This window comes from Pristis pectinata, chromosome 5, assembly GCF_009764475.1.
Source record: "Pristis pectinata isolate sPriPec2 chromosome 5, sPriPec2.1.pri, whole genome shotgun sequence".
NCBI lineage: Eukaryota > Metazoa > Chordata > Chondrichthyes > Rhinopristiformes > Pristidae > Pristis > Pristis pectinata.
Window position 1 is genome coordinate 5964500 of NC_067409.1, and position 24542 is coordinate 5989041.

General features: G+C 53.6%; 1 protein-coding gene across 2 annotated transcripts in view; it reads left to right on the forward strand.

The window, feature by feature from the left end:
* cyldl (cylindromatosis (turban tumor syndrome), like) overlaps positions 1-23063 on the forward strand; it is a 38966-nt gene extending 15903 nt beyond the window's left edge. The window contains exons 7-16 of one of the 2 annotated variants that reach the window (XM_052016999.1): positions 1404-1566; positions 1812-1950; positions 2645-2755; positions 4042-4133; positions 6222-6288; positions 9189-9321; positions 13152-13260; positions 17178-17296; positions 19112-19322; positions 21666-23063. In XM_052016999.1, the coding sequence (XP_051872959.1) occupies positions 1404-1566; positions 1812-1950; positions 2645-2755; positions 4042-4133; positions 6222-6288; positions 9189-9321; positions 13152-13260; positions 17178-17296; positions 19112-19322; positions 21666-21850 (1329 nt within the window). In that variant the 3' untranslated portion in view covers positions 21851-23063. Of the gene's footprint in view, positions 1-1403; positions 1567-1811; positions 1951-2644; positions 2756-4041; positions 4134-6221; positions 6289-9188; positions 9322-13151; positions 13265-17177; positions 17297-19111; positions 19323-21665 lie in introns of those variants that run through there. The other variant, XR_007956435.1, reaches the window with a different exon arrangement.
* The last annotated feature ends 1479 nt before the right edge of the window (positions 23064-24542 follow it).

The following is a 24542-nucleotide window of genomic DNA, read 5'->3' on the forward strand; positions in this document are numbered from 1 at the left end:
TTTGCTGTGCACGTGTGCAGCTTACAAAGCTGTCGAGTCCATTGATTGATCACAGCAGTTAAAGAGGAAATGCACACAGAGAACTAAAAACGAAAGAAGAATATTGGAAATCCCCAGCAGATCTGACAGTACTTACAATGAAAGAGAAACTGAATTAACAATGACCTTCAATGTTAACTCTGCTTCTCTTTCCACAGATATTGTTTCAGCATTTTCTGTTTTGAGTTCAGAATTGTCAGCATTTGCAGACTTCACGTTGGTTAATTCAACTCCCTTTTGAAGGGCACTCAGTTCAGGGGTCCCTTGGGTCAGCTAATACATGCTAGACCTTGGCAGCAATGCCCAGGAGTAATGAATAAATGGAAAAAAAGAAAGTATTTCAAGGTTTCAGTTTTGTTTTCCTGTTACTTCATTTCTTCAGCTCCAGTTCCAGGCCTGGTGGTTTATAGAGTCACAGACATACAGCAGGGAAGCAGACCCTTCGGCCCAACTGGTCCATGCTGACCAAGATGCCCATTTAAGCTAGTCCCATTTAGCCTATACCCCTCTAAATGTTAACCTTTCCTACCCATGTACCTGACCAAGTGCCTTTTAAATGTTGTTAATGTACCTGCCTCAACCACTTCCTCTGGCAGCTCGTTCCACATCAGAGACTTTTTTTCCCAGGGTGACAATGGCTAACACAAGGGGACATAATTTTAAGGTGATTGGCGGAAGGTATAAGGGGGATGTCAGAGGTAAGTTTTTTTTTTACACAGAGAGTGGTGGGTGCATGGAACGCACTGCCGGCAGAGGTTGTGGGGGCAGATCCATTAGGGGCATTTAAGAGACTCTTAGATAGACTCACGAATGATAGAAGAATGGAGGACTATGTGGGAGGGAAGGGTTAGATAGAGCAGGATAAAATGTCGGCACAACATTGTGGGCCGAAGGGCCTGTACTGTGCTGTAGTGTTCAATGTTCTATACCACCCTTTGTATGAAAAAGTTGCCCTTCAGGTTCTTATTAAATTTCTCCCCTCTCACCTAAGACCTATGACCTCTAGTTCTTGATTCCCCAACGCTGGGAAAAAGACTATGTGTATTCACCCTGTCTATGCCCCTCATGATTTTATACACCTCTATAAAATCACCCCTCATTCTCCTGCGCTCCAGTGAAAAAAATTCCAAACTGCTCAACCTCTCTCCATAGCTCAGTCCCTCGAGTCCCGGCAACATCCTCGTAACTCTCCTCTGCGCTCTTTCCAGCTCAATGGCATCTCTCCTATCGCAGGGTGACCAAAACTGAACGCCATGTTCCAAGTGCAGCCTTGCCAACGTCTGGTATCTCTGCAACACTCACTGAGCTGAGGCAGGGTAAGGGCGAAGGTTCAAGGAACTCTGAACTGACGTGTCTTCCTGCAGGATGTAGACAAGGGGCTGACCGATGGCACCTGGAGGGGGAGGCGGTACTTCGACTGTGCCCCCAATCGGGGGCTTTTTGCCCACTTGGCATCCTGTCAGCCTGACGCCAGGTTCCAGTCATTGGCCATAACTCGGGAAGATTGCCAAGACCCCGATCGAACCGGTAAGACTTTGGTTGCTGCCCTTCTGCTGATTGATAGGGGAGGAAGGGACGGGACTGTCAGGGTGAGTCAGGTTGCAGGGAGAGGAGGGTGCGGGGAGGGGGTGCGGAGGGGAGAGTGTGGGAGGGGGTTGGTGTGGGAGGGGGAGGGGTGGATGCGGGGAGGGGGGAGGGTGACTCCAGGGATCCAGACTCCCCGATGCACCCACGGCCGGCCCTCACTGTGAACCACTCCCTTTCCTTCCCAGCTGGCAGCCGGGAAAGCTGTGTGGTGTCCGAGGTGGTCCCCCCGCCAAGGAACGAGGACGCTGTCCGGATCCTGCAGGGAAGGATGCGTGGGATTCAGGGACACTGCAACTCCTGCTACATGGATTCCGCCCTCTTCAGGCACGGACCTCCATAGTTTGTGAGCCCATGGGTGTGAGACACACGGACCGGACTGGCTGTAACTCGATCTTGTGCTGAGCTCCCAGTACCTGGTACCCAGCAGCGGGGGGGGGGGGCAGCCTCTGTTTGCCTCAGGACCCCAGGGTGCTTGGGCTGGAGGTGGGACGAGTCTCTTGACTGTAGGCCCAGGCTTTGGCCTGCCTCGATTGGGCCTGGGTGTGGAAGTTATCCAGAGAGAAGAGGCGCGGTTCCCAGGAAGGAGCAATGCATTTATCCCTGCAGAATTGTGTGCAGTTTTCCCTGGATAACGGGATACAGTTTGACAAAGATGGTGGAGCAAAGGGATCCGAAATCCTAAATTTCCAAAAATCGGCCTGGGTTAAGGCTCCAGCAGAAATTCCTGATGCCCTCCTTATCCTCGTGGCTCAGGCGGATGGGACTAGGCCTGTTCGGGCCCTCACATCCTGGGCCTCCCTCTGGAGCCCACCCTGCTGCCTACAGCAGTCTCCGGCCTACTGGTGGGGCAGGTCTGGGTCCCCACTGAAGCTTCCAGAGCCCCAGATTCTGAGCGGGAGGGGGGGGGGAAGGAGAGGACAATTGCCATTGAGACAGGGAGGGAGGGAAGGGGGGATACATCCACCCCTCCCACACAGGCATGGGTGTCTGACAGTGTTTGTGCTGCTCCCTTCCTCAGCCTCTTCTCCTGCACCATGGTGCTGGACTCCATGCTGTACAAGACCACCTTCCATCATAATGCCCACATCCAGCAGATCCTGCGGGAGGAGATCGTCAACCCACTGCGCAGGTCAGTACGGGGGTGGGGGTGGTGGGGAGGGTGGCCCTGGCAGGGGGCAGTGGGTGGTGAGGGGTTGGGGTGGGGGGGCAGTGGGAAATGATGGGTTACCTCGGGGATGCTCGCAGTGACCTCACTGAGCCATTTTGAAAGCTCAAGTCCCAGAATGCGGCAGTGACCTCAGTAGGACTCGGAGTGGGAGAGAGAGACGTGGGGGAGAGAGAGAGAGAGAGACGGGGGGAGAGAGAGAGAGAGACGGGGGGAGAGAGAGAGAGAGACGGGGGGAGAGAGAGAGAGAGAGACGGGGGGAGAGAGAGAGAGCGCGTGAGGGAGACCAGAGGTCGAGGGAGAGAGAAACCTTCACTTCTCCCCAAGGTCACCATAGGAGTCCCGTCTCCCCACAGGCGTCAGTGAGACGGGGAGTGAGAAGCAGATGGAACTGGTGCTGGGTGTTAGCACAAGAGGGAGCAGACACTGGAACCCTGCACTGGGAGAAGCCGTGGGCCATTCAGCCCCTCAATCCTCCTACCCCATCAACAAAATGGTTGCATATCCTATGGGGAGCAGCGACTCCCTGCCCCACCCACATCCCACACTTCTGCAGTCCCCGGTGTGGGGAGAGGCGGGCAGCGGGCCCAGGTCTTGGCCCAACTCAGGGTTAGGCAACGGTGAATGTCACACACGTCCCCCTCCCCCGTGACCCTCCACTCCCCCCCTCAAGCCCTGCCCCCCCCTTCTCCCCCCTCTTCATCAACCTCCCCTCCACTCCCCTTCCCCATCTCTCCAACCTAAAACATCAATTTCCAACTTTTCCCAATTCTGGTGAAAGGTCATCCACCTGACACATTGCCTGCTCCCCCTCCACACACGCTGCCTGACCCGCTGAGTGTCTGCAACGTTTTCTGACTTTATTGGTGATTTTTACAGTGCTTGAAACCCTGCACCAGCTTCAGAGAAAAGATTCCAACCCTGTACCTTCATGTTCTGTGCCTGATTCATTCCCTTTCTGTCTTATAACTCCGGGTTTCCTCCCCTCCACCTCTCCTCACCCCCATCCACCGCTCCCCCCTTCCCCTCCTCCTCCCATCCACTGCTCCCCCTTCCCCCTCGCCTTCCCCCCTCTGTCCGCCCCCTCCCCTTCCGCCCTCCCTCCCCCCTTTCTCCTTCCCCCCTTTCCCCGTCTCCCCCCTTTCCCCGTCTCCCCCCTTCCCCCCCCTTCCCCCCCCTTCCCCCCCCTCATCTCTCCGGTTCCCTCCCCAAACCCCCTCTCTCCTCTGCCTTGCCTCTCTCTGTCCCAGGGACGGGTTTGTGGACTGTAAGAAGGTGATGAATCTGCGGCAGGAACTGACTCAAGGCGGATTCTGTGCGGGCTTCACCACGGAGGAGAAAGGTCAGTGAGGAGGGGGCTGCTTCTGCCGGCTCTCTCTGCTCTTCCAGCTTGTGGAGTGTGTTCGTGCGAACTGCTTGCACACCTTTGCTGCCAAATCCCACCATCTGGTTAATTTTTGAATGACTGGGCAGTTAATTGACGTTGATTGGTGGGGGAATATTGGTTCAAACCCAACCAATATTCGCCCTCCCTTCAAAGTAATCCTTCCTCTCACATCCATGCAAGGAGGCAAACTGAGCCTCGGTTTAATAAAACCCAGCAACTCTGACAGTGCAGCACTCCTGTGTTGCTGTACCAGAGTGTTGGCTTACCTGTTTTCAGCCTGTGGCATGGAAATTGGTTTATTACTGAACCAAGGTATGGTGAAAAGTGTTTTGTTTGCATGCCATCCAGACAGATCTTTCCATGCGTAAGTACATCGAGGTGGTACGAAAGGGAAACAATGCAGAATAAAGTGTTAAACAGTTACAGAGAAAATGCAGTGCAGGTAAACGAATAAAATGCAAGGGCCACGATGAGGTAGATTGAGAGATCAAAAGTCCATCTTCAGCATATAACAAGTCTGTTCAAGAGAGACACAGTGGGATAGAATCTGTCCTTGAGCCTGGTGGTACGTGCTTTCAGGCTTTTGTATCTTCTGTTTGATGGAATAGGGGAGAAGAGAGAATGTCCGGGGTGGGTGGGGTCTTTGATTATGTTGGCTGCTTTACTGAGGCAGCGAGAAGTATAGACAGAGTCCATGGAGGGGAGGCTGGTTTCCGTGATGTGCTGAGCTGTGTATACAACTCTCTGCAGTTCCTTGTGGTCCCGGGCAGGGCAGGTGCCGTACCAAGTTACCTGCATCTGGACAGGATGCTTTCTATGGTGCATCAATAAAAGTTGGTGAGTGTCAAAGGGGACCTGCCAAATTTCTTTAGCCTCCTGAGGAAGTAGAGGTGCTGTGAGCTTTCTAACCCTTCTTTAAACCCTTCTATGGCTTCTCCCCACACTCATCCAATAGTGGCCTCTTGTTATCCCTGATTTCCTTGGCTCCAACATTGGCAGCTGGTAAATTGGTTTATTATTGTCACATGTACCAAGGTACAGCAGAAAAACTGTGTTTGCATACCATCCATATAGATCATTTTGTCACATCAGTGCGTCGAGGTAGTACAAGGGAAACCATAACAGAATGCAGGATAGTGTTACAGATACAGAGAAAGTGCAGGGCCACGACGAGGTTGATTGTGAGGTCTACCTCATCGTGGCCTTGCAGGAGACCATTATATAACAGTGGGATAGAAGCCTGTCCTTGAGCCTGGTGAACATGCTCTCAGGCTTTTGTATCTTCTGCCCGATGGGAGGGGAGAGAAGGGAGAATGTCCGGGGTGGGTGGGGTCTTTGATTATGACGGCTGCTTTACCAAGGCAGCGAGAAGTGTAGACAGAGTCCACAGAGGGGAGGCTGGTTTCTGTGATGTGCTGGGCTGTGTCCACAATTCTCTGCAGTTTCTTGCAGTCCTGAGCAGAGCAGTTGCCATACCAAGCCGTGATGCATCTAGATAGGATGGTTTCTATGGTGCATTGATAAAAGTTGGTGAGGATTGACAGGACAGGCCGAATTTCTTTAGCCTTCGGAGGAAATGAGCTGCCAGAAATAGTGGTTAAGATGGGCACATTAGCAACATCGCTGGTGAGCTTTTTGGCCGTGGCATCTACGTGGTTGGACCAGGACAGGCTATTGGTGATGTTCACTCCCAGGAACTTGAAGCTCTCAACCTCCTCTACCTCAGCACCGTTGACGTAAACAGGAGTGTGTACACCGCCCTCCTTGAAGTCAATGACCAGCTCTTTTGTTTTGCTGACATTGAGGGAAAGGTTGTTGTCATGACACCATGTCACTAGGCTCTCTATCTCCCGCCTGTACTCAGATTCATTGTTATTTGAAAATTCAGCGCACTATGGGCCAAACGCAGGGAAATGGAACTAGCTTAGGTGGGCATCTTGGATGGCATGGAGGAGTTGGGCTGAAGGGCCTGTTTCCATGCTGTATGACACCTGGGCAGGCCTTGACATGCACAGTAACAAGCTCTGTAATCCTGCTTTGCAGATCCGGAGGAGTTTCTTAACGTCATCATGCAGCAGGTTCTGGGATTGGAGCCGCTCCTGAAACTGAAGTAAGTCCGTGATTGGTTCAGGCCCTTCGGTGTAATCTCCTTAAGTTCATCCTCGGGATGAGGGGATCGCTGCACGTTTTGTCCGCAGTGGTGGTGAGCCGCCTTCTCGAACCACTGCAGCCCTCTGGTCGCCCCGTTACAGGAAGGATGTGGAGGCTTTGGAGAGGGTGCAGAAGAGGTTCACCAGGATGCAGCCTGGATTAGAGGGCATGTGCTATAAGGAGAGGTTGGACAGACCTGGATTGTTTTCTCTGGAGTGGCGAAGTCTGAGGAGAGACCTGATAGAAGTTTATAAGATTATGAGAGCCTTATGAGAGGGATAAGAATCTTTTTCCCCCATGGTAGAAGTGTCAAATCCCAGAGAGCATGGCTTTAGGGTGAGAAGGGGAAAGTTTGAGGTAGATGTGCTGAGTAAGTTTTCTTTACACAGAGTGTGGTGGCCTCCACACCCTTCCTGTAACGGGGCAACCAGAACCACACACAATACTCCAAGTGCGGCCTAACCAAAGTTTTATACAGCTGCAGCAGGACTTCCTGACTCTTGTACTCTATGAAGCCGAGTGTACCACATGCCTTCTTTACCACTTGTGTTGTCAGGGAGCTGTGTAGCTGGACCCCAATATCCTTCTGTACCTCAACGCTGTCATGGGTCCTGCCATTAATTGTGTACTTTCCCGTTATGTTTGACCTTCCAAAGTGCAACACCTTGCACTTGACCGGATTAAACCACCTGCCATTTCTCCCCTCATATCTAACTGATCTCTGTCCCTCTGTGTCCTTTGACGATCTTCACTCTCCACAACTCTCATCAATCTTTGTGTCATCTCTAAACTCACTACCCCACCCATCTACGTTTTCGTCCAAGTCTTTTATATACAGTATATCCTAAATGACAGAGGTCCCAGCACTGATCCTTCTGTACTATAGAGTAATACAGCATGGAAACAGGTCCTTCGGCCCAACTCGTCCATGCCGACTGTGTTGCCCAGCGAGCTAGTCCCGTCTGCCTGTGTTTGGCCCATAGCCCTCTAAACCTCTCCTATCCATGGACTTATCTAGATGGCTTTTAAATGTGCCCTCCTCAGCCACTATTTCTGTCAGCTCATTCCAAATACACACCACCCTTTGCGTGAAGAAACTGCCCCTGATGTCCCTTTTAAATCTCTTGCCTCTGATTTTAAACCTCTGTCCTCTTGTTTTTAGCACCCCCTCCCTGGGAAAAAGACTGTGTGCCTTCACCCTGTCTATGCCCCTGAGGATCTCATACACCTCTATCAGGTTACCCCGCAGTCTCCTACGTTCCTAACCTACGCAACCTCCCCTTGTAACTCAGGCCCCCAAGTCCAGGCAACATCCTGGTAAATCTCTTCTGCACTCTTTCCAATTTAATAACATGTTTCCTATAACAGTGACCAAAACTACACAGTACTCCAGGCAATACACAAAGTGCTGGAGGAACCCAACAGGTCAGGCAGCATCTATGGAGGGAAATAAACAGTCAATGTTTAGGGCCGAGACCCTTCATCAGGAGCAGAAAGGAAGAGGGCAGAAGCCAGAATAAGAAGGGGGGGGGCGGGGGCGGAGCACACGCAGGCAGGGGACAGGTGAGTTCAGGTGAGGGGGGAAGGTAGTGGGAGGGGGAGAAGATGTAAGAAGCTGAGAGGTGATAGAAGAGGCAAAGGGCTGAAGGAGGAGGAATCCGGTAGGAGAGGGCAGTGGATCATGGAATAACAGATGGGGGAGGGGAGGAGAGGAGATGGGCAGGTCATCGTGGGGGAAGGAAGCCACAGGAATAAGGGAAGACAAAGGGGGCGGGCAGGGGGGTGGAGAAAAAGAAGGGTTTACCAGAAGTTAGAGAAATCGATGTTGAGGCCATCAGGTTGGAGACTCCCAAAATGGAAAGTGAGGTGTTGTTCCTCTAACCTGCATCTGGCCTCAACATGGTAGCAGAGGAGGCAGTGGACAGACATGTCAGTGCGGGAGTGGGATGTGGAATTGAAGTGGGTGGCCACCGGGAGGTCCTGGCTGTTGCAGTGGACGGAGCAAAGGAGCTCAATGTCCAAAGTCTTATACAACTGCAACATGACTTCCCAACTCAAATACTCAGTGCCCTGACTGAAGACCAGAGTGCCAAACGCCTTCTTCACCACCCTGTCTACCCGTGACGCCGCTTGCAGCGAACTATGCACCTGCACTCCAAGGTCCCACTGTTCTAAACATTTACTGTAATTTTCCTCTGATTCCATCTCGGAGGGGAAGCTGCAGGTGGTGGTGCTCCTGTGCGCCTGGAGCCCTTAGTGTTTTGTGAGAGGCCGGGATTGGAGAGGGTTCAGAGAAGATTCACTAGAATGATCCCAGGAATGAGGGGGTTAATATGAGGAACGTTTGACGGCTCTTGGGCTGTACTCCTTGGAGTTCAGAAGAATGAGGGGGGACCTCATAGAATCATTACGAATGTTAAAAGGCCTGGAGAGAGTAGACATGGCAAAGTTGTTTCCCATGGTAGGGGAGTCTAGTGCAAGAGGGCACGACTTCAGGATTGAAGGGCGCCCATTCAGAACAGAGATGCAGAGAAATTTCTTTAGCCAGAGAGTGGTCAATCTGTGGAATTTGTTGCCACGGGCAGCTGTGGAGGCAAAGTCATTGGGTGTATTTAAGGCAGAGATTGATAGGTATCTGAGTCGCCAGGGCATCAAAGGTTATGGTGAGAAGGTGGGGGAGTGGGGCTAAATGGGAGAATGAATCAGCTCATGATAGAATGGCGGAGCAGACTCAACGGGCCGAATGGCTGGCTTCTGCTCCTTTGTGTAATGGTCTATCCTGGGCGAGTTGCCTGCCACTGATGCAGACTGCAGTCGAAGTGCCTATCGTGGGAGTAACTGTCTGACTCTGTGCTTCAGGTCACAAGGACTGAAGGACCAGGAGTGCTATTGCCACCAGATATTTATCGATGAGGACGATGAGCTACTGGTGCCCACTGTCCAGCAGCTGGTGGAACACTCCTTCCACTGCAGCCACCTCAAGCTGACCGAGGTGAGTGACTCCAGACCCCATCACTGTTCTCAACGAGGTTCACCCCGCTGTTAGTGCAGGAGAGGAAAAGCTGCCTCAGGGAGATGGTCTCAGAGGAGGAGAGAGGTGGAGAGGCTGAGACAGTGGTCCCTTAACCCGTAATCCTGCCATGTGGTCAAGATGGGAAATGCGGGAATGCTCAGTGGGTCGGACAGCATCCGTGGAGAGGGGAACATTTCCCGTTTCGTCACAACTGGGAAAGAGAGAAACCGAGTTTGGAATTGGTTTATTATTGTCACTTGTACCAAGGTACAGTGAAAAACTTGTCTTGTATACCGATCGTACAGGTCAGTTCATTACACAGTGCAGTTACATTGAGTTAGTACAGAGTGCATTGAGGTAGTACAGGTAAAAACAGTAACAGTACAGAGTAAAGTGTCACAGCTACAGAGAAAGTGCAGTGCAGGTAGACAATAAGGTGCAAGGTCATAAGGAGGTAGACTGTGAGGTCAAGAGTCCATCTTATCGTACGAGGGGACCATTCAATAGTCTTATAATAGTGGGATAGAAGCTATCTTTGAGCCTGGTGGTACATGCTTTCAGACTTTTGTATCTTCTGCCTGATGGGAGGGGGGAGAAGAGAGAATGTCCAGGGTCGGTGTGGTCTTTGATTATGTTGGATGCTTTACCGAGGCAGCGAGAAGTGTAGACAGAGTCCATGGAGGGGAGGCTGGTTACCGTGACGCACTGGGCTGGGTCCACGACTCTCTGCAGTTTCTTGCGGTCCCGGGCAGAGCAGTTGCCGTACCAAGCCGTGATGCATCCAGAGTTGTAGGGAAGGTGAGAGAGGGATGGACAGGACAAAGAGTGAGGCCAAGTTTGCTAGAGGGTAAAGTTTTATAGTTTCTTCAGGACTAATCAGTAAGTGGGAGAGTTAATGTGTTGCAAATAGCGAGGCTGTTGGACATGCCCAGTAGTTGAGGCTGTGCTAATGAAGGAAGCAAGCAGTTATTTAGAGATAACTGGCCATTTACAATATGTCAGCCATGATGCAGAAAAAGAGAGTCACCAAAAGTTGGAAAATTTTGATATCAAAGTCTGGAAAGGTTCAACACACAAGACGCTGGAGGAACTCAGCGGGTCAGGCAGCGTCTGTGGAGGGAAGTGGACAGTCGACGTTTCGGAGTCAAGACCCTGGACTGAAAGAGAGAGGGAGAGACAGCCGGGATAAAAAGGTGAAGGGAAGGGGTGAGGGGCAAGAGCCAGCAGGTGATAGATGGATCCAGATGGTGGTGGGGGGGGGGGGGGGGGGGGGGGGGGGGGGGGGGGGGTGATGGGCGGATGGAGGAGGGACGAGGAACAGTGACAGAAACTGGGAGGTGAGAGGTGGAGGTGGCAGAGGGCCGCAGACAGTGGGATCTGATGGGAGAGGGAGGTGGGGAGAGCAGACGGGAACAGTGGGGGGGAGGGTGGTGGGCAGACAGAGTGGGTGGGGGAGGAACTGGGTGGATCAGGAGGGGAGAGAGAAGGGACAGAGGGGGGAGCAGGTTACCTGAAATTGGAGAATTCAGTTGTTCGAGCCATCGGGTTACAGACTGCCCAGGAGGACTATGAAGCACACCCCTCTGTCTTTTAGTCCAGATGAAGGGTCTCGACCCAAAACGTCGACTGACCATTTCCCCCCACAGATGCTGCCCGACCCGCTGGGTTCCTCCAGCAGATTGTTTGTTGCTCCAGATTCCAGCATCTGCAGCCTCTTGTGTCCCCAAAAGGATGCAGCTTGCCCAGGCGATAGATGAGGTGATGTTCCTTGAGCTTGTGACAGAGCAGGAGACCACAGACAGAGGTGGGAGTGGGGAGAGTTTCTGGCATCTGTTAGCCTGGGTCTGCTTGGTCCGGATCTCATTGAGTCTGACAGATGATGAAAGGATATGATGGAACAGCCTAAAATCTTGACCCTCCTGAGGGACTTTATCATAGAACAGTACAGCACAATACAGGCCCTTCGGCGCACAATGTTGTGCTGACCTTTAAACCTCACCTAAGACTATCTAACCCCTTCCTCCCACGTATCCCTCTATTTTAAATTCCTCCATATGCTTATCTAACAATCTCTTGAATTTGACCAATGTACCTGCCTCCACCACCACCCCAGGCAGCGCATTCCATGCCCCAACCACTCTCTGGGTAAAAAACCTCCCTCTGATATCTCCCTTGAACTTCCCACCCATTACTTTAAAGCCATGTCCTCTTGTATTGAGCATTGGTGCCTTGGGAAAGAGGTGCTGGCTGTCCACTCTATTTCTCTCAATATTTTGTACACCTCTATCATGTCTCCTCTCATCCTCCTTCTCTCCAAAGAGTAAAGCCCTAGCTCCCTTAGTCTCTCCTCATAATCCATACTCTCTAAACCAGGCAGAATCCTGGTAAATCTCCTCTGCGCCCTTTCCAATGCCTCCACATCCTTCCTATAATGAGATGACCAGAACTGGACACAGTACTCTAAGTGTGGTCTAACCAGAGTTTTATAGAGCTGCATCATTGCCTCGCGGCTCTTAAACTCGATCCCTTGACTTGTGAATGTTAACACCCCATAAGCTTTCTTAACTACCCTATCCACCTTTGAGGCAACTTTCAGGGATCTGTGGATATGGACCCCCAGATCCCTCTGCTCCTCCACACTACCCAGAATCCTGCCATTAACTTTGATGGGGGATGGGAGTTATCCAAGGAGCTGCTGCTGATGTAGGATGCACAGCACGGTGGGAATACAGGGCGCCCACCCTATTAATGCAGGTAGAACCTTGTGACTCAACAGCATGAAGGGTTGCTGACCCAAGACAAACTGCATGCTTAGCCATGATCGAAGCCCAGAACAGGTTTGAGGGACTGAATGGCCTTGCCTTGTTCTTGTGTGACTCAGTGGGGTTTCTCATGGCCTACCACAGCACAGCAAGATCCCAGGGCACGGATGCAAGACCACCAAAGGATATCAGAGCAGAATTGGGCCGTTTGGCCCATCGAGTCTGCCCCACATTTGGTCATGGCTGATGTTTTTTTCTCTCTCAACCCCATTCTCCTGCCTTCTCTCCATAACCCTTAACCCCCTTAACTAATCAAGAACCTATCAACCTCTGCTTTAAGAGCACCCAATGACTTGTCCTCCACAGCTGTCTGTGGTAATGAATTCCACAGATTCACCACCCTCTGACTAAAGAAATTCCTCTTCATCTCTGTTCTAAAGGGACGTCCTTCTATTCTGAGGCTGTGCCCTCTGGTCCTGGACTCTCCCAGTACTGGAAACATCCTCTCCAAGTCCACTCTATCCAGGCCTTTCAATATTCGGGAGGTTTCAATGAGATCCCCCTCATCCTTCTGAACTCCAGTGAGTACAGGCCCAGAGCCATCAAACACTCTTTGTATGTTAACCCTTTCATCCCCAGGATCATTCTTGTAAACCTCTTCTGGACCCTATCCAATGCCAGCATATCCTTCCTTAGATATGGGGCCCAAAGCTGCTCACAGTACTCCACATGTGGTCTAACCAACACCTTATAAACCCTCAGCGTTACATCCTTGTTTTTTTGTTCCAGTCCTCTCAAAATGAATACTAACATTACATTTGCCTTCCTTACTACCGACTCAACCTGCAAGTTAAACTTTAGGGAATCCTGCACCAGGACTCCCAAGCCCCTTTACACCTCTGATTTCTGAATTCGCTCCCCGTTTAGAAAACAGTCTACGCCTTTATTCCTCCTACCAAAGTGCATGACCGTACACTTCCCTACACTGTACCTCCTCCTCCCACCCCACCTCTCAGTTTAACTCTTTGCCTCTCCTCCTCCCCCCAGGTTCCCTCCTGCTTCATCATCCAGATGCCTCGTTTCGGGAAGAGTTACAAGATGTTTGAGAAGATAATTCCCTCGCTGGAACTTGACATCACCGATCTGCTGAGTGACAGTAGGTAAAAGCGGGAGGGGGAGAGTGGGGGAGCAGTGTGTGGGCAGGAGGCTGTCCCCTTCACACCCACCCCTCGCATGCCTGTTGAGCGCGAGATTACCACCTCCACCGGTGTGGGCAGGAGGCAGGGTGGGCGTGAGGAGCTGTTGTGAAACAGATTCGGGGTCTCAAAAGGCAAGGACTCTGAACACAGTCTGGCAGTAAATGATTTATTTACAAAAGACGAGCATGGGAAAGTGCTAACGGGAGTAATACACGCACGGTTTATAGCAAGCGTGGGAAAATTGCAACGGGGGTAAAATACACACACACAAAACAAACCAGGTACATACAATCAAGGAAAAGTAATATGATACCCGCCATCCCTTGACTCAGTACAGGCACGGCTCTATGCTACTAGGGACACTGACTAAAACGCTCCCAACCCTTTAACAGTGCACACCTCACCAACGACTTCTCCAGCGCCGTTCCACGGTACTCGGCCTGGAGTGAAGCAGGGTGATTCCTCATGGCAAAAAGAGAGACAGCTGAGCACATGTGGCACTCTTTATAGGGTGGGGGGTCCAGCTCAGGTAATTTACAAAGGCCAATGGCCCGGTGCCAGCAAGGACTAATCGATTACAAAGGCCTAATGGATTACAGGTGTGCGCTGATGGGTGGGGCGGAGCCAAACCTTGATTGGCAGTGGTGTGTCTTCCGACCAGGTAGGGGGCAGTGGTGTCACGTGACAGCCACGACCCTCCACAATACGGGACCTGAGTTAAAGGAAGTCTCGGACACCTCCCCTCAGCAGACGTGGTGGAGACCCCATGTCTCACAGCCTGCTGCCACATCCAGAGAGCAAAGCCCCGCAGAACATGGGCCCAACCATGGGGAGGGGGTTTCCACAATGACTCCTAGAGCTGTACGCCACTGAAACGGGCCCTTCGGCCCAGCTCATCCATGCTGACCAAGGTGCTCGTCCCATTTGCCTGCATTTAGCCCACGTCCCTCTAAACCTTTCCTATCCATGTACCTGTCCAAATGCCTTTTAAATGTCATCATTGTCCCTGCCTCAGCACTTCCTCTGGCAGCTCGTTTCATATACTGACCACCCTCTGGGTGAAAAAGTTGCCCCTCAGGCCCCCTTTAATTCTTTCCCCTCTCACCTTAAACCTATACCTTCTAGTTTAGGACTCCCCTACCCTGGGGAAAAGTCTTTGGCTATTCACCTTGTCTGCCCCTCATGATTTTATAAACCTCTATAAGGTCACCCCTCAGCTCCAGGGAAAACGGTCCCAGCCTGTCCAGCCTCTCCTTATAACCCAACCCCTCCAGTCCCGGTAACATCCTCATAGATCATTTTTTGCAACTATTTAATGACCTCCTTCCTATAGCAGCGCAACCAGAACTGTACTCAGTACCCCCAATGTGGCCTTCCCAACGACTTGTACAGCTATAACATGACGTCCCAACTCCTGTACTCAGTACTCTGACCGATGAAGGCCAGTGTGCCAAACACCTTCACCACCCTGTCTACCTGTGTCGTCACTTTCAGCGAACTATGTACCTTCCCCCAGGTCTCTCCGTTCTACAACACTGTCCTACTTACTGTGTAAGTCCTGCCTTGGTTTGTCTTACCAAAATGCAACACCTTACGTCTGAATTAAACTCCCATCAGCCATTCCGCGGCCCACTGGCACCAGTTGATCAAGATCCCACTGTAATCTCAGACGGCCTCCTCCACTGTCCACTAACTGTGGTGTCATCTGTAAACTTACTAAACATGCCTCCTACGTTCTCACCCATATTGTTACTATAAATGATGAACTGCAGTGGACCCAGCGCCGATCCCTGCGGCACACCACTGGTCACAGGCCTCCAGTGCCCACCACAACCTGCTCTCTCCTGCCCTCAAGCCAGTTTTGTATCCCATTGGCTACCTCGCCCTGCATCCTGTGTGATCTAACCCTTCCGGACCAGCCTACCACATGGGACCTTGTCCGGAAGGCAAAACTGAGACTGAACCGTTCCCCACCGAGGTTTGCTTCAGTGTTCTGTTGGCTCACAGTTGGCTGGATGTAATGCTGAGGCTTTATAAAGCGTTGATCAGACCACCTTTGGAGTATTGTGAGCAGTTTTGGGCCCCATATCTAAGGAAGGATGTGCTGGCATTGGAGAGGGTCTAGAGGAGGTTTACGAGAATGATCCTGGAGATGAAAGGGTTAATGTGTGAGGAGTATTTGATGGCTCTGGGCCTGTACTCACTGGAGTTAAGAAGGATGAGGGGGAATCTCATTGAAACCTGCCGAATATTGAAAGGCCTGGATAGAGTGGACGTGGAGAGGATGTTTCCAGTAGTGGGAGAGTCTAGGACTAGAGGGCACAGCCTCAGGATAGAAGGACGTCCCTTTAGAACTGAGATAAGGAGGAATTTCTTTAGCCAGAGGGTGGTGAATCTGTGGAATTCATTGCCACAGACGGCTGTGGAGGACGTCATTGCGTGTATTTAAAGCGGAGGTTGATAGGTTCTTGATTAGCGAGGGCATCAAATGTCACGGGGAGAAGGCAGGTGAATGGGGTTGAGAGGGAAAAAGTAAATCAGCCATGATCGAATGGCGGTGCAGACTCGATGGGCCGAATGGCCTAATTCTGCTCCTTTGTCTTATGGTCTGTGGTGGGACATCCCTGACCTCCCAGTCCCCATTTATCATCGCACCTCACTGCCCCCATTCTCTCCATGGGACGAGGGAGTCAGAGAGCATCACAGCACGGATGCAGGCCCTTCAACCCAACCAGTCCATGCCGACCACGGTGCCCACCCAGCTAGTCCCAACTTCCTGCGTTCCGCCCATATCCCTCCAAGCCCCGCCCCTCCGTGTACCTATCCAAGTGCTTCTTAATTGGTACTATTGTACCTGCCTCAACCACTTCCTCTGGCAGCTCGTTCCATATACCCACCACCCTCTGCGTGAAAAAGTTGCCCCTCAGGTCCCTTTTAAATCTGCCCCCCTCACCCTAAACCTATGCCCCTGAGTTTTGGACTCCCCTACCCTGGGGAAAAGACTGTTACCATCCACCTTATCTATGCCTCTCATAATTTTAAACACTTCTATAAGGTCGCCCCTCATTCTCCTACGTTCCAAGGAATAAAGACCCAGCCTGCCCAACCTCTCCCTATAACTCAGGCCCTCGAGTCCTGGCAACATCCTCCTAAGTCTTCTCTGCACTCTTTCCAGTTTAACCACGTCTTTTCTATAACAGGGCAACCAAAACTGTCCACAGTACTCCAAGTGCGGCCTCACCAACGTCTTAGACAACTGCAATATAATGCTCCAACTCCTGTAATCAGTGGAGTGGCTGCATCTGTTTAATCCACGGTGGTACTGAACCACTTTCTTGAACTGCTGCAGCCCTTCTGGTCACCCCATGACAAGTAGGATGTGGAGGCTTTGGAGAGGGTGCAGAAGAGGTTCACCAGAACGCTGCCTGGATTAAGAGGGTATGAGCTATGAGGAGAGGTTGGACAAACTTGGGTTATTTTCTCTGGAGCGGTGGAAGCTGAAAGGAGACCTGATAGATGTTGAAAAGATGAGAGGCCTAGATAGAGTTGACAGTCTTTTACATAGGGTAGAAATATCAAACACCAGAGAGCATAGGTTTAAGGTTAGAGGGGGAAAGTTCTCAAGTCCTGTTTGCACACACAAATGACATTGGATCAAAAGAGAGAGCCCAGATGTCCTCCCCTGCACTCTGCTGGAAGCAAATATCCTCAGGAGGGGTTTGTTACTTGCCTCTGGAATGGGTCCTCGAACCATTCCCGTCCTTGTGGTGTTGGATGGGGAGCTGAGGATTCCTTCCAGCAGCGGTCAGGCCCATTGACTTGACCACACTGACCAGAACCGGTGTTAACTCTTCCTTTTCCCCCGTCCTTACAGGCCCCAGAGAGTGCTGTCTGTGTGGAGATCTAGCCACTCAGGAGTGTGAAGAGTGCTTCAGGGACAAGCTGTTTTCAAAAACGGGTCTCAAGCAATACTGTGACATGTGTTGGCATCAGGTGGGTGACCTGCACCTCATCTGAGAGACTGGAGTAGTGTCCACCACTAATTATGATTAGGCTGTAAAGGTATAGTGGGAATGGTCACTGCCTTCTCCCTGGGCATCATCAAATGAGTTTGATGGGGTGGACAGATGGTGAGTGATGGGGAGAGCAGGACTTAAAGTAAGTAGCAAATAAAGTTTATTTACAGCGTCAACAGCCACAAAGTGCTGGAGGAACTCAGCAGGTCAGGCAGCATCTAAAATAAGGGATCTTTATTAGTCACATGTACATCGAAAGACACAGTGAAGTGCATCTTTTGCGTAGAGTGTTCTGGGGGCAGCCCACAAGTGTCGCCACACTTCCGGCGCCAACGTAGCATGCCCACAACTTCCTAACCCGTACGTCTTTGGAATGTGGGAGGAAACCTGAGCACCCGAAGGAAACCCACGCAGACACGGAGAATGTACAAACTCCTTACAGACAGCGGCCGGAATTGAACCCAGGTCGCTGGTGCTGTAACAGTGTTACGCCAACCGCTACACTACCTTGCCTGCCCCATCTATGGAGGGAAATGAACAGATGGCGTTTCAGGTCAAGCTGCCTGAGAACTTCCATAGACGCTGCCTGACCTGCTGAGTTCCTCCAGCACTTTGTGTGTGTTGCTCCAGATTCCAACATCTGCAGAATCTCTTGTGTCTCCTTATTCACAGTGTCTATTTAAAGAGTTACTCTGAACTGCAGCAGCTTCTACGGATAAAAGCAGGATTATTTCCCCAGCAGAGTATTACACAGAGAATGATTGCAGAATGTGCCTCCTTCATCCATGGCGACTTACTGCAGGACGGTCTCCAGGAATGACTGAGAGGGTGTACTACCAAATTATTCCCTGTCTGGCAGGGACCTGTGGGTCCACTGTATCTATCCACACTCTTCTCCTTATGTCAGACTGGGCTGTGTGGGCTTCATGTGCCTCTCCAACCCTTTCCTTTCAGGCCCCTTCCACCTGCGTGTTGCTTGCAGCAGGGAGCAGAAGCCCGTGCAATGTTTTCACTATAATCTGCAATCCAAGTTCAAGAGGAATCTCTTTGCCTGAACTGACACAATCCTGAGAGGTTGGTGGAAAAACTTCCTGTCCAGGAACTGTGGCTCTGCTGTAGATCTGTGAACCCTCAGGTCTGACCTCATCTCCAACATTAAACTGAACCTTCTCCCAATTCCCAAGGCACAGTTTGTGTGAAGCCTCCCATTTCTACATGACTTCTGGTTCCCTCAAGACATCCTGAAGCACTTCCCAGCCGATGGAGGACCTTTGAAGTATCGGCACTGTAGTCTTCTTCCCACACAGTGCCTTAGGGTCAAGGATGACTCCGGTCTTGTGGGTTCTGAGGGGGGCTGATAGAGTCATACAGCATGAGAAACAGGCCCTTCGGCCCAACTCTTCTGTGGCTACCTAAACTAATCCCATTTGCCTGCGTTTGGCCGCTATCCAATTACCTGTCCAAATGGCTTTTTTACACAGAGAGTGGTGGGTGCCTGGATCGGGCTGCCAGGGGTGGTGGTGGAGGCAGAGACGATAGAGGTGTTTAAGAGTCTGTTAGCCAGACAGGGGATGGAGGGATGTGGATCACGTGCAGGCAGAAGGGATTTAGTTTGATTTGGCATCATGTTCAGCACAGACATGGTGGGCCAAAGGGCCTGTTCCTGTGCTATACTGTTCTGTGTTCTAATAAAGGGGAGAACAGTTACTGGGGACACAGGGATAAGGTTACAGTCAGGTCAGTGGTGAGTAGGCTGACCCCCCCCGCCGTCCTCTGCTCCCCTTCCCCACAGGTTCACGCCCACGTGTCCAGGCGGAGACACAAAGCCACACCGCTCCAGTGTCCAGCGGAGTACGAGTGGAGCAGGAGGACGCAGGTGCCTCGCGAGAGGATGCAGCTCTTTGCCGTGCTGTGCATCGAGACCAGCCACTATGTGTCCTTCATCAAGTACGGCCCCGAGGATGACCACTGGATGTTCTTCGACAGCATGGCTGACCGGCACGGTGAGAGCTCTGCCCGGCGTGGGCGGCCAGGACTGGTGGCCATGGCAATGGTGGGGGGGGAGGGATTCTAGGGATCCAAGAGCTCAGGGTGTGGGGGCTGGTGTGGGTTACAGAAATAGGGATGGGTATAGGGGATGGAGGGGGTTACAGTGGGGTGTAGGGGCCAGTGGGGTTACAGAGATAGGAGGGAACGTAAGGGGTTACAGAGATGGGGAGGGGTGAAGGGGCCGGAGGGGGTTACAGAGATGGGGAGGGGTGTAGGGGCCAGAGGGGTTACAGAGATGGGGAGGGGTGTAGGGGCCGGAGGGGGTTACAGAGATGGGGAGGGGTGTAGGGGCCGGAGGGGGTTACAGAGATGGGGAGGGGTGTGGGGGCCGGATCGGGTTACAGACACGGATGGGTGGGTGTTACGTAGACGGGGAGGGGCGTAGGGGCTGGAGGGGGTGACAGGGATGGGGAGGGGTTGTAGGGGCTGGAATGGGGTTGCAGAGTTGAGAGGGGGAGGTGGGGGACAGATCTGACGCTGGGGTACCTGATGTGGGCACCGGATGGGTTCCCGGACGCAGAGGTGTGGATGACCCTGCTTCTCCCAGACCCTGGGCTGAGGCACGGACCCACTGCTGATCCCACTCTGTGCCACCCCTGCCTCTGTGGAGACCCACCACACCTCGCCCACTCCCATTGGGGGGGGGCGGGAACAGTGCTCCCTGTTACCCTGGGATCCTGGCTGTGGGTTCAAACCCCACTCACCATGCCCAGTCTGTCCCTCCAGTGCAGCGCTGAGGGAGCCCTGCACTGCCTGACGCACCCTCTCACCGGTCAGATGTCAGTCTGACTATCCCTTCGCCCTTGTGGGAGCTTTGCCCAGAGCCTGGTCTCCCACCACTCGCAGAAGCTTATCTGCTGCATCCAGTGCTCTCCACCAGACCAGACGCAGAGAGGACGACCGCTCTCTGATCACCTGCGCTCCGTCTGCCGTGGCCGTCTGGAGCTCCCGGTTGCCGGACATTTTAATTCCCCTCCCCGTTCCCGCACCGCTCTGTCTGTCCTCGGCCTCCTCCACTGCGAACAGCAGTTCACATTCCGCCTGAGTCGCCCACAACCCGACGGCATGTTCCTTTTCTCTCTCCTCCTGATCCACCCAGTCCCCCCTACACCCACCCCAGCCCCCATCACCCTGTTTCACCCCCCTCCCCCACCCACTCTATCTGCCCGTCACCCACACCCACCTCCCACTGGGTTCCCCCCCACTGTTCCCCTCCGCCCTCCCCACCTCCCTTATTTGGTTCCAGGCTCCACCTCCCTCTTCTATCAGATCCCACCGTCTGCGGCCCTCTGTCACCTCCACCCATCACCTCCCAGCCTCTGTCGCTGCTCCTCGTCCCCCCTCCACCTGCCTATCACCCCCCCCCCCCCGCAATCCGGATCCACCTATCGCCTGCTGGCTCTTGCCCGACCCCTCCCCCTCATCTCTTTATACCGGCTCCCCCAACGCCTCCCAATCTGTCCAGATAAAGGGTCTCGACCCGAAACCTTGACTGTCCATCTCCCTCCTGGTTCGCCCGGTGCCTCACGGGTTACTGGGCTGGGATCTTGCTGAGCTAGTTAAGAAAGGTAGTTAAGAAAGCTTATGGGATGATAGCTTTCATAAGTCGAGGGATCGAGTTTAAGAGCCGTGAGGTAATGATGCAGCTCTACAAAACTCTGGTTAGACCACACTTGGAGTACTGTGTCCAGTTCTGGTTGCCTCACTATAGGAAGGATTTGGGGTCATTGGAAAGGGTGCAGAGGAGATTTACCAGGATGCTGCCTGGTTTAGAGAGTATGCATTATGAGGAGAGACTGAGGGAGCTAGGGCTTTACTCTTTGGAGAGAAGGAGAATGAGAGGAGACATGATAGAGGTGTACAAAATATTAAGAGGAATAGATAGAGTGGACAGCCAGCGCCTCTTTCCCAGGGCACCAATGCTCAATACAAGAGGGCAGGGCTTCAAGGTAATGGGTGGGAAGTTCAAGGGAGATAGCAGAGGAAGGTTTTTTACCCAGAGAGTGGTTGGGGCACGGAATGCGCTGCCTGGGGTGGTGGTGGAGGCAGGTACATTGGTCAAATTCAAGAGATTGTTAAATAAGCATATGGAGGAATTTAAAATAGAGGGGTATGTGGGAGGAAGGGGTTAGATAGTTTTCGGTGAGGTTTAAAGGTCGGCACAACATTGTGGGCCGAAGGGCCTGTATTGTGCTGTACTGTTCTATGCTCTCCCGCCTGCAAGCGTTTGATTGTCCGTGGAGCGCCTGGGGTTGTGATGTAGGAGTTCTTGCTCTGACAGTTGTTCTGACCCTCAGGTGGCGAGAGCGGCTACAACATCCCCACGGTGACCGCCTGCCCCGAGGTGGGGCTGTACGTCAACACCCCGCCGGCCCAGCTGGCCAAGCAGAGCCCCCGGGACATGGCTGGGGTGGCCAAACGCCAGTTCTGTGACGCCTACATGTACCTGTACCAGAACCCCAGGATGGCCGTCTACAAGTGACCCAGGAGCCTGGCTCAGAGCAGAGTCCTGGGGACAGGAGGGGAGCCACCACAACAGTCGGAGGTTAATTGCAGCTGGCACTAATGGACGGCACTGGAGGGGCTGGGGAACAGGGATAACCCAATTATTGGTTCTGCTTCCCATCCCTCACTCCCTCCATGCTGGTATCGGCTGCTTGGCCAAGCTAGTAACAGTGGTCCACCTGGTCTCAGCCCCCTCCACCCCTACTCCAACTCGCCCAGCTTTCCCTCACCCTCCTGCCTCACGCTGTAGGAAGCTGCTGCTATGCTGTTTTGGCCAGAAGTTCGCTCAGTGCCAGGTTGTCCAGATGTTCGCCCCCCCCCAGCCAGATTGTCCAGATGTTCACCCCCCGTGCCAGGTTGTCCAGATGTTTGTGCCAGTTTGGCCAGATTTTCGCCACATGCCAGGTCATCCAGATGTTTGCCCCCCCCCCCCCCGTGCCGGGTCAGCCAGATGTTCACCCCATGCCAGGTAGGCCAGATGTTCGCCCCAAGCCAGGTCAGCCAGATGTTCGCCCCCTGTGCCAGGTCAGCCAGATGTTCGCACCCTATGCCAGGTCATCCAGATGTTTGCCCCCCCGTGCCGGGTCAGCCAGATGTTCACCCCATGCCAGGTAGGCCAGATGTTCGCCCCAAGCCAGGTCAGCCAGATGTTCGCCCCCTGTGCCAGGTCAGCCAGATGTTCCCCCTGTGCCAGGTAGGCCAGATGTTCACCCCGTGCTGGGTCAGCCAGATGTTCGCCCTTCGCCTCGGACTCCCCCACAGGCATTCCAGACAAGTGGAAGGTTTGGGCGACCCAATCACAGTAACGTTTCCAACATCCTTTGGCAGGCCAGCATTGCTCACTCATCCTGATCTGCCCTTGAGAAGGTGGGGATGAGTCACCCGAACCACTGCGGTCCTGGTGCAGGGGCTTCCAGACCGTGCTGTGTGTGGGATTGCAACACTTAGCCCCGGTGATACTGAGGGATGGGCTGTTGGTCTTTGGGACTGAGACACCTCCGAGTTTGTTTCCTTCGACCCTGCAGCCCAGTTACTCTGTGCCTCAGGGTTTTGTCTGCAAGAGGCAGGTCGCCAGCTGCCGTTCCAGCTTGTACCTGTTACCTGCTCCAGGGTCCTGGGTTCCACTGATCACTGGCAGAGTTGTATTGCTAATTTACATTTATAAATAAAAAGATCTATCTTATTTTTAATTTTGGGGGATCATTGTGGTGAAAAACTGGAAATGTCTCCCCCTCCCTCTCTTCCTCTTATCTGAACACTCACACTTTCCCTCCCTCTCCCCCTACCTCCCTCCCCCTCTCTTCCCTCCCTCTCTCCCCCCCAATCCCCACCCTTCCCCCCTCCCTGCCTCCTCCTCTCCCCTCTCTCCCTCCCCGTCCCTCTCCGTCCCTCCCCCCGTCCCTCCCCCCTCGCCCCCCGTCTCCCCCCCTTTCTCTCCCCCCTCTCTCTCCCCCCTCTCTCTCCCCTCTCTCCCCCCCTCCCCCCTCTCATCTCCCCCCTCTCTCTCCCCCCTCTCTCTCCCCCCTCTCTCTCCCCCTCTCTCTCGCCCCTCTCTCTGCCCCTCTCTTTCGCCACTCTATCTGCCCCCTCTCTCTCCCCCACTCTCTCTCCCCCCTCTCTCTCCCCCCTCTCTCCCCGTCCCTCCCCCCTCGCCCCCTCTCTCTCCCCCCTCTCCCCCCCCTCCCCCAATCCCCCTCCCCCTCTCTCCCCCCTCTCTCCCCCTCTCTCTCCCGTCCCTCCCCCCTCGTCCCTCCCCCGTCCCTCCCCCCTCGCCCCCCATCTCCCCCTCTCTCCCCCTCTCTCCCCCCTCTCTCCATCTCTCCCCCCCTCCCCCCTCTCTCTCCCCCCCTCTCCCCCCCACCCCCCTCTCCCCCCTCCCCCCTCTCCCCCCCTCTCTCTCCCCCCTCTCTCTCCCCCCCCTCTCTCTCCCCCCTCTCTCTCCCCCCTCTCTCTCCCCCCTCTCTCTCCCCCCTCTCTCTCCCCCCTCTCTCTCCCCCCTCTCTCCCCCCTCTCTCTCCCCCTCTCTCTCCCCCCCTCCCCCTCTCTCCCCACCTCTCCCCCCCTCTCTCCCCCCTCTCCCCCCCTCTCCCCCCCCTCTCTCCCCCCTCTCCCCCCCTCTCCCCCCCTCTCTCCCCCCTCTCCCCCCCTCCCCCCCTCTCTCCCCCTCTCCCCCCCTCCCTTTCCCCCACTCTCTCTCCCCCTCACTCTCTCTCGCCCCTCTCTCCCCCCCCTCTCTCTCCCCCTCTCTCTCTCCCCCCCTCTCTCCCCCCTCTCTCTCCCTCTCTCCCTCTATCTCTCCCCCCACTCTCTCGTCCCCTCTCTCTCGCCACTCTCTCTCCCCCCTCTCTCTCCCCCCCTCTCTCTCTCCCCCCCTCTCTCCCCCCTCTCTCTCCCCCCTCTCTCTCTCCCCCCCTCTCTCTCTCCCCCCTCTCTCTCTCCCCCCTCTCTCCGCCCCCATTCTGCTCACACCATTTTCTCTCTTGCCCCTCCCTCCTTAATTTAATAGAAACCTGAGGGACAACTTTTTCACCCAGAGGGTGGTGGGTATATGGAAACAACATTTAAAAGGCACTTGGACAGGTACACGGATGGGAAAGGTTTAGTGGGACATGGGCCAAACATGGGCAAGTGGGACTGGCTTGGATGGGAATCTTGGTCAGCATGGACCA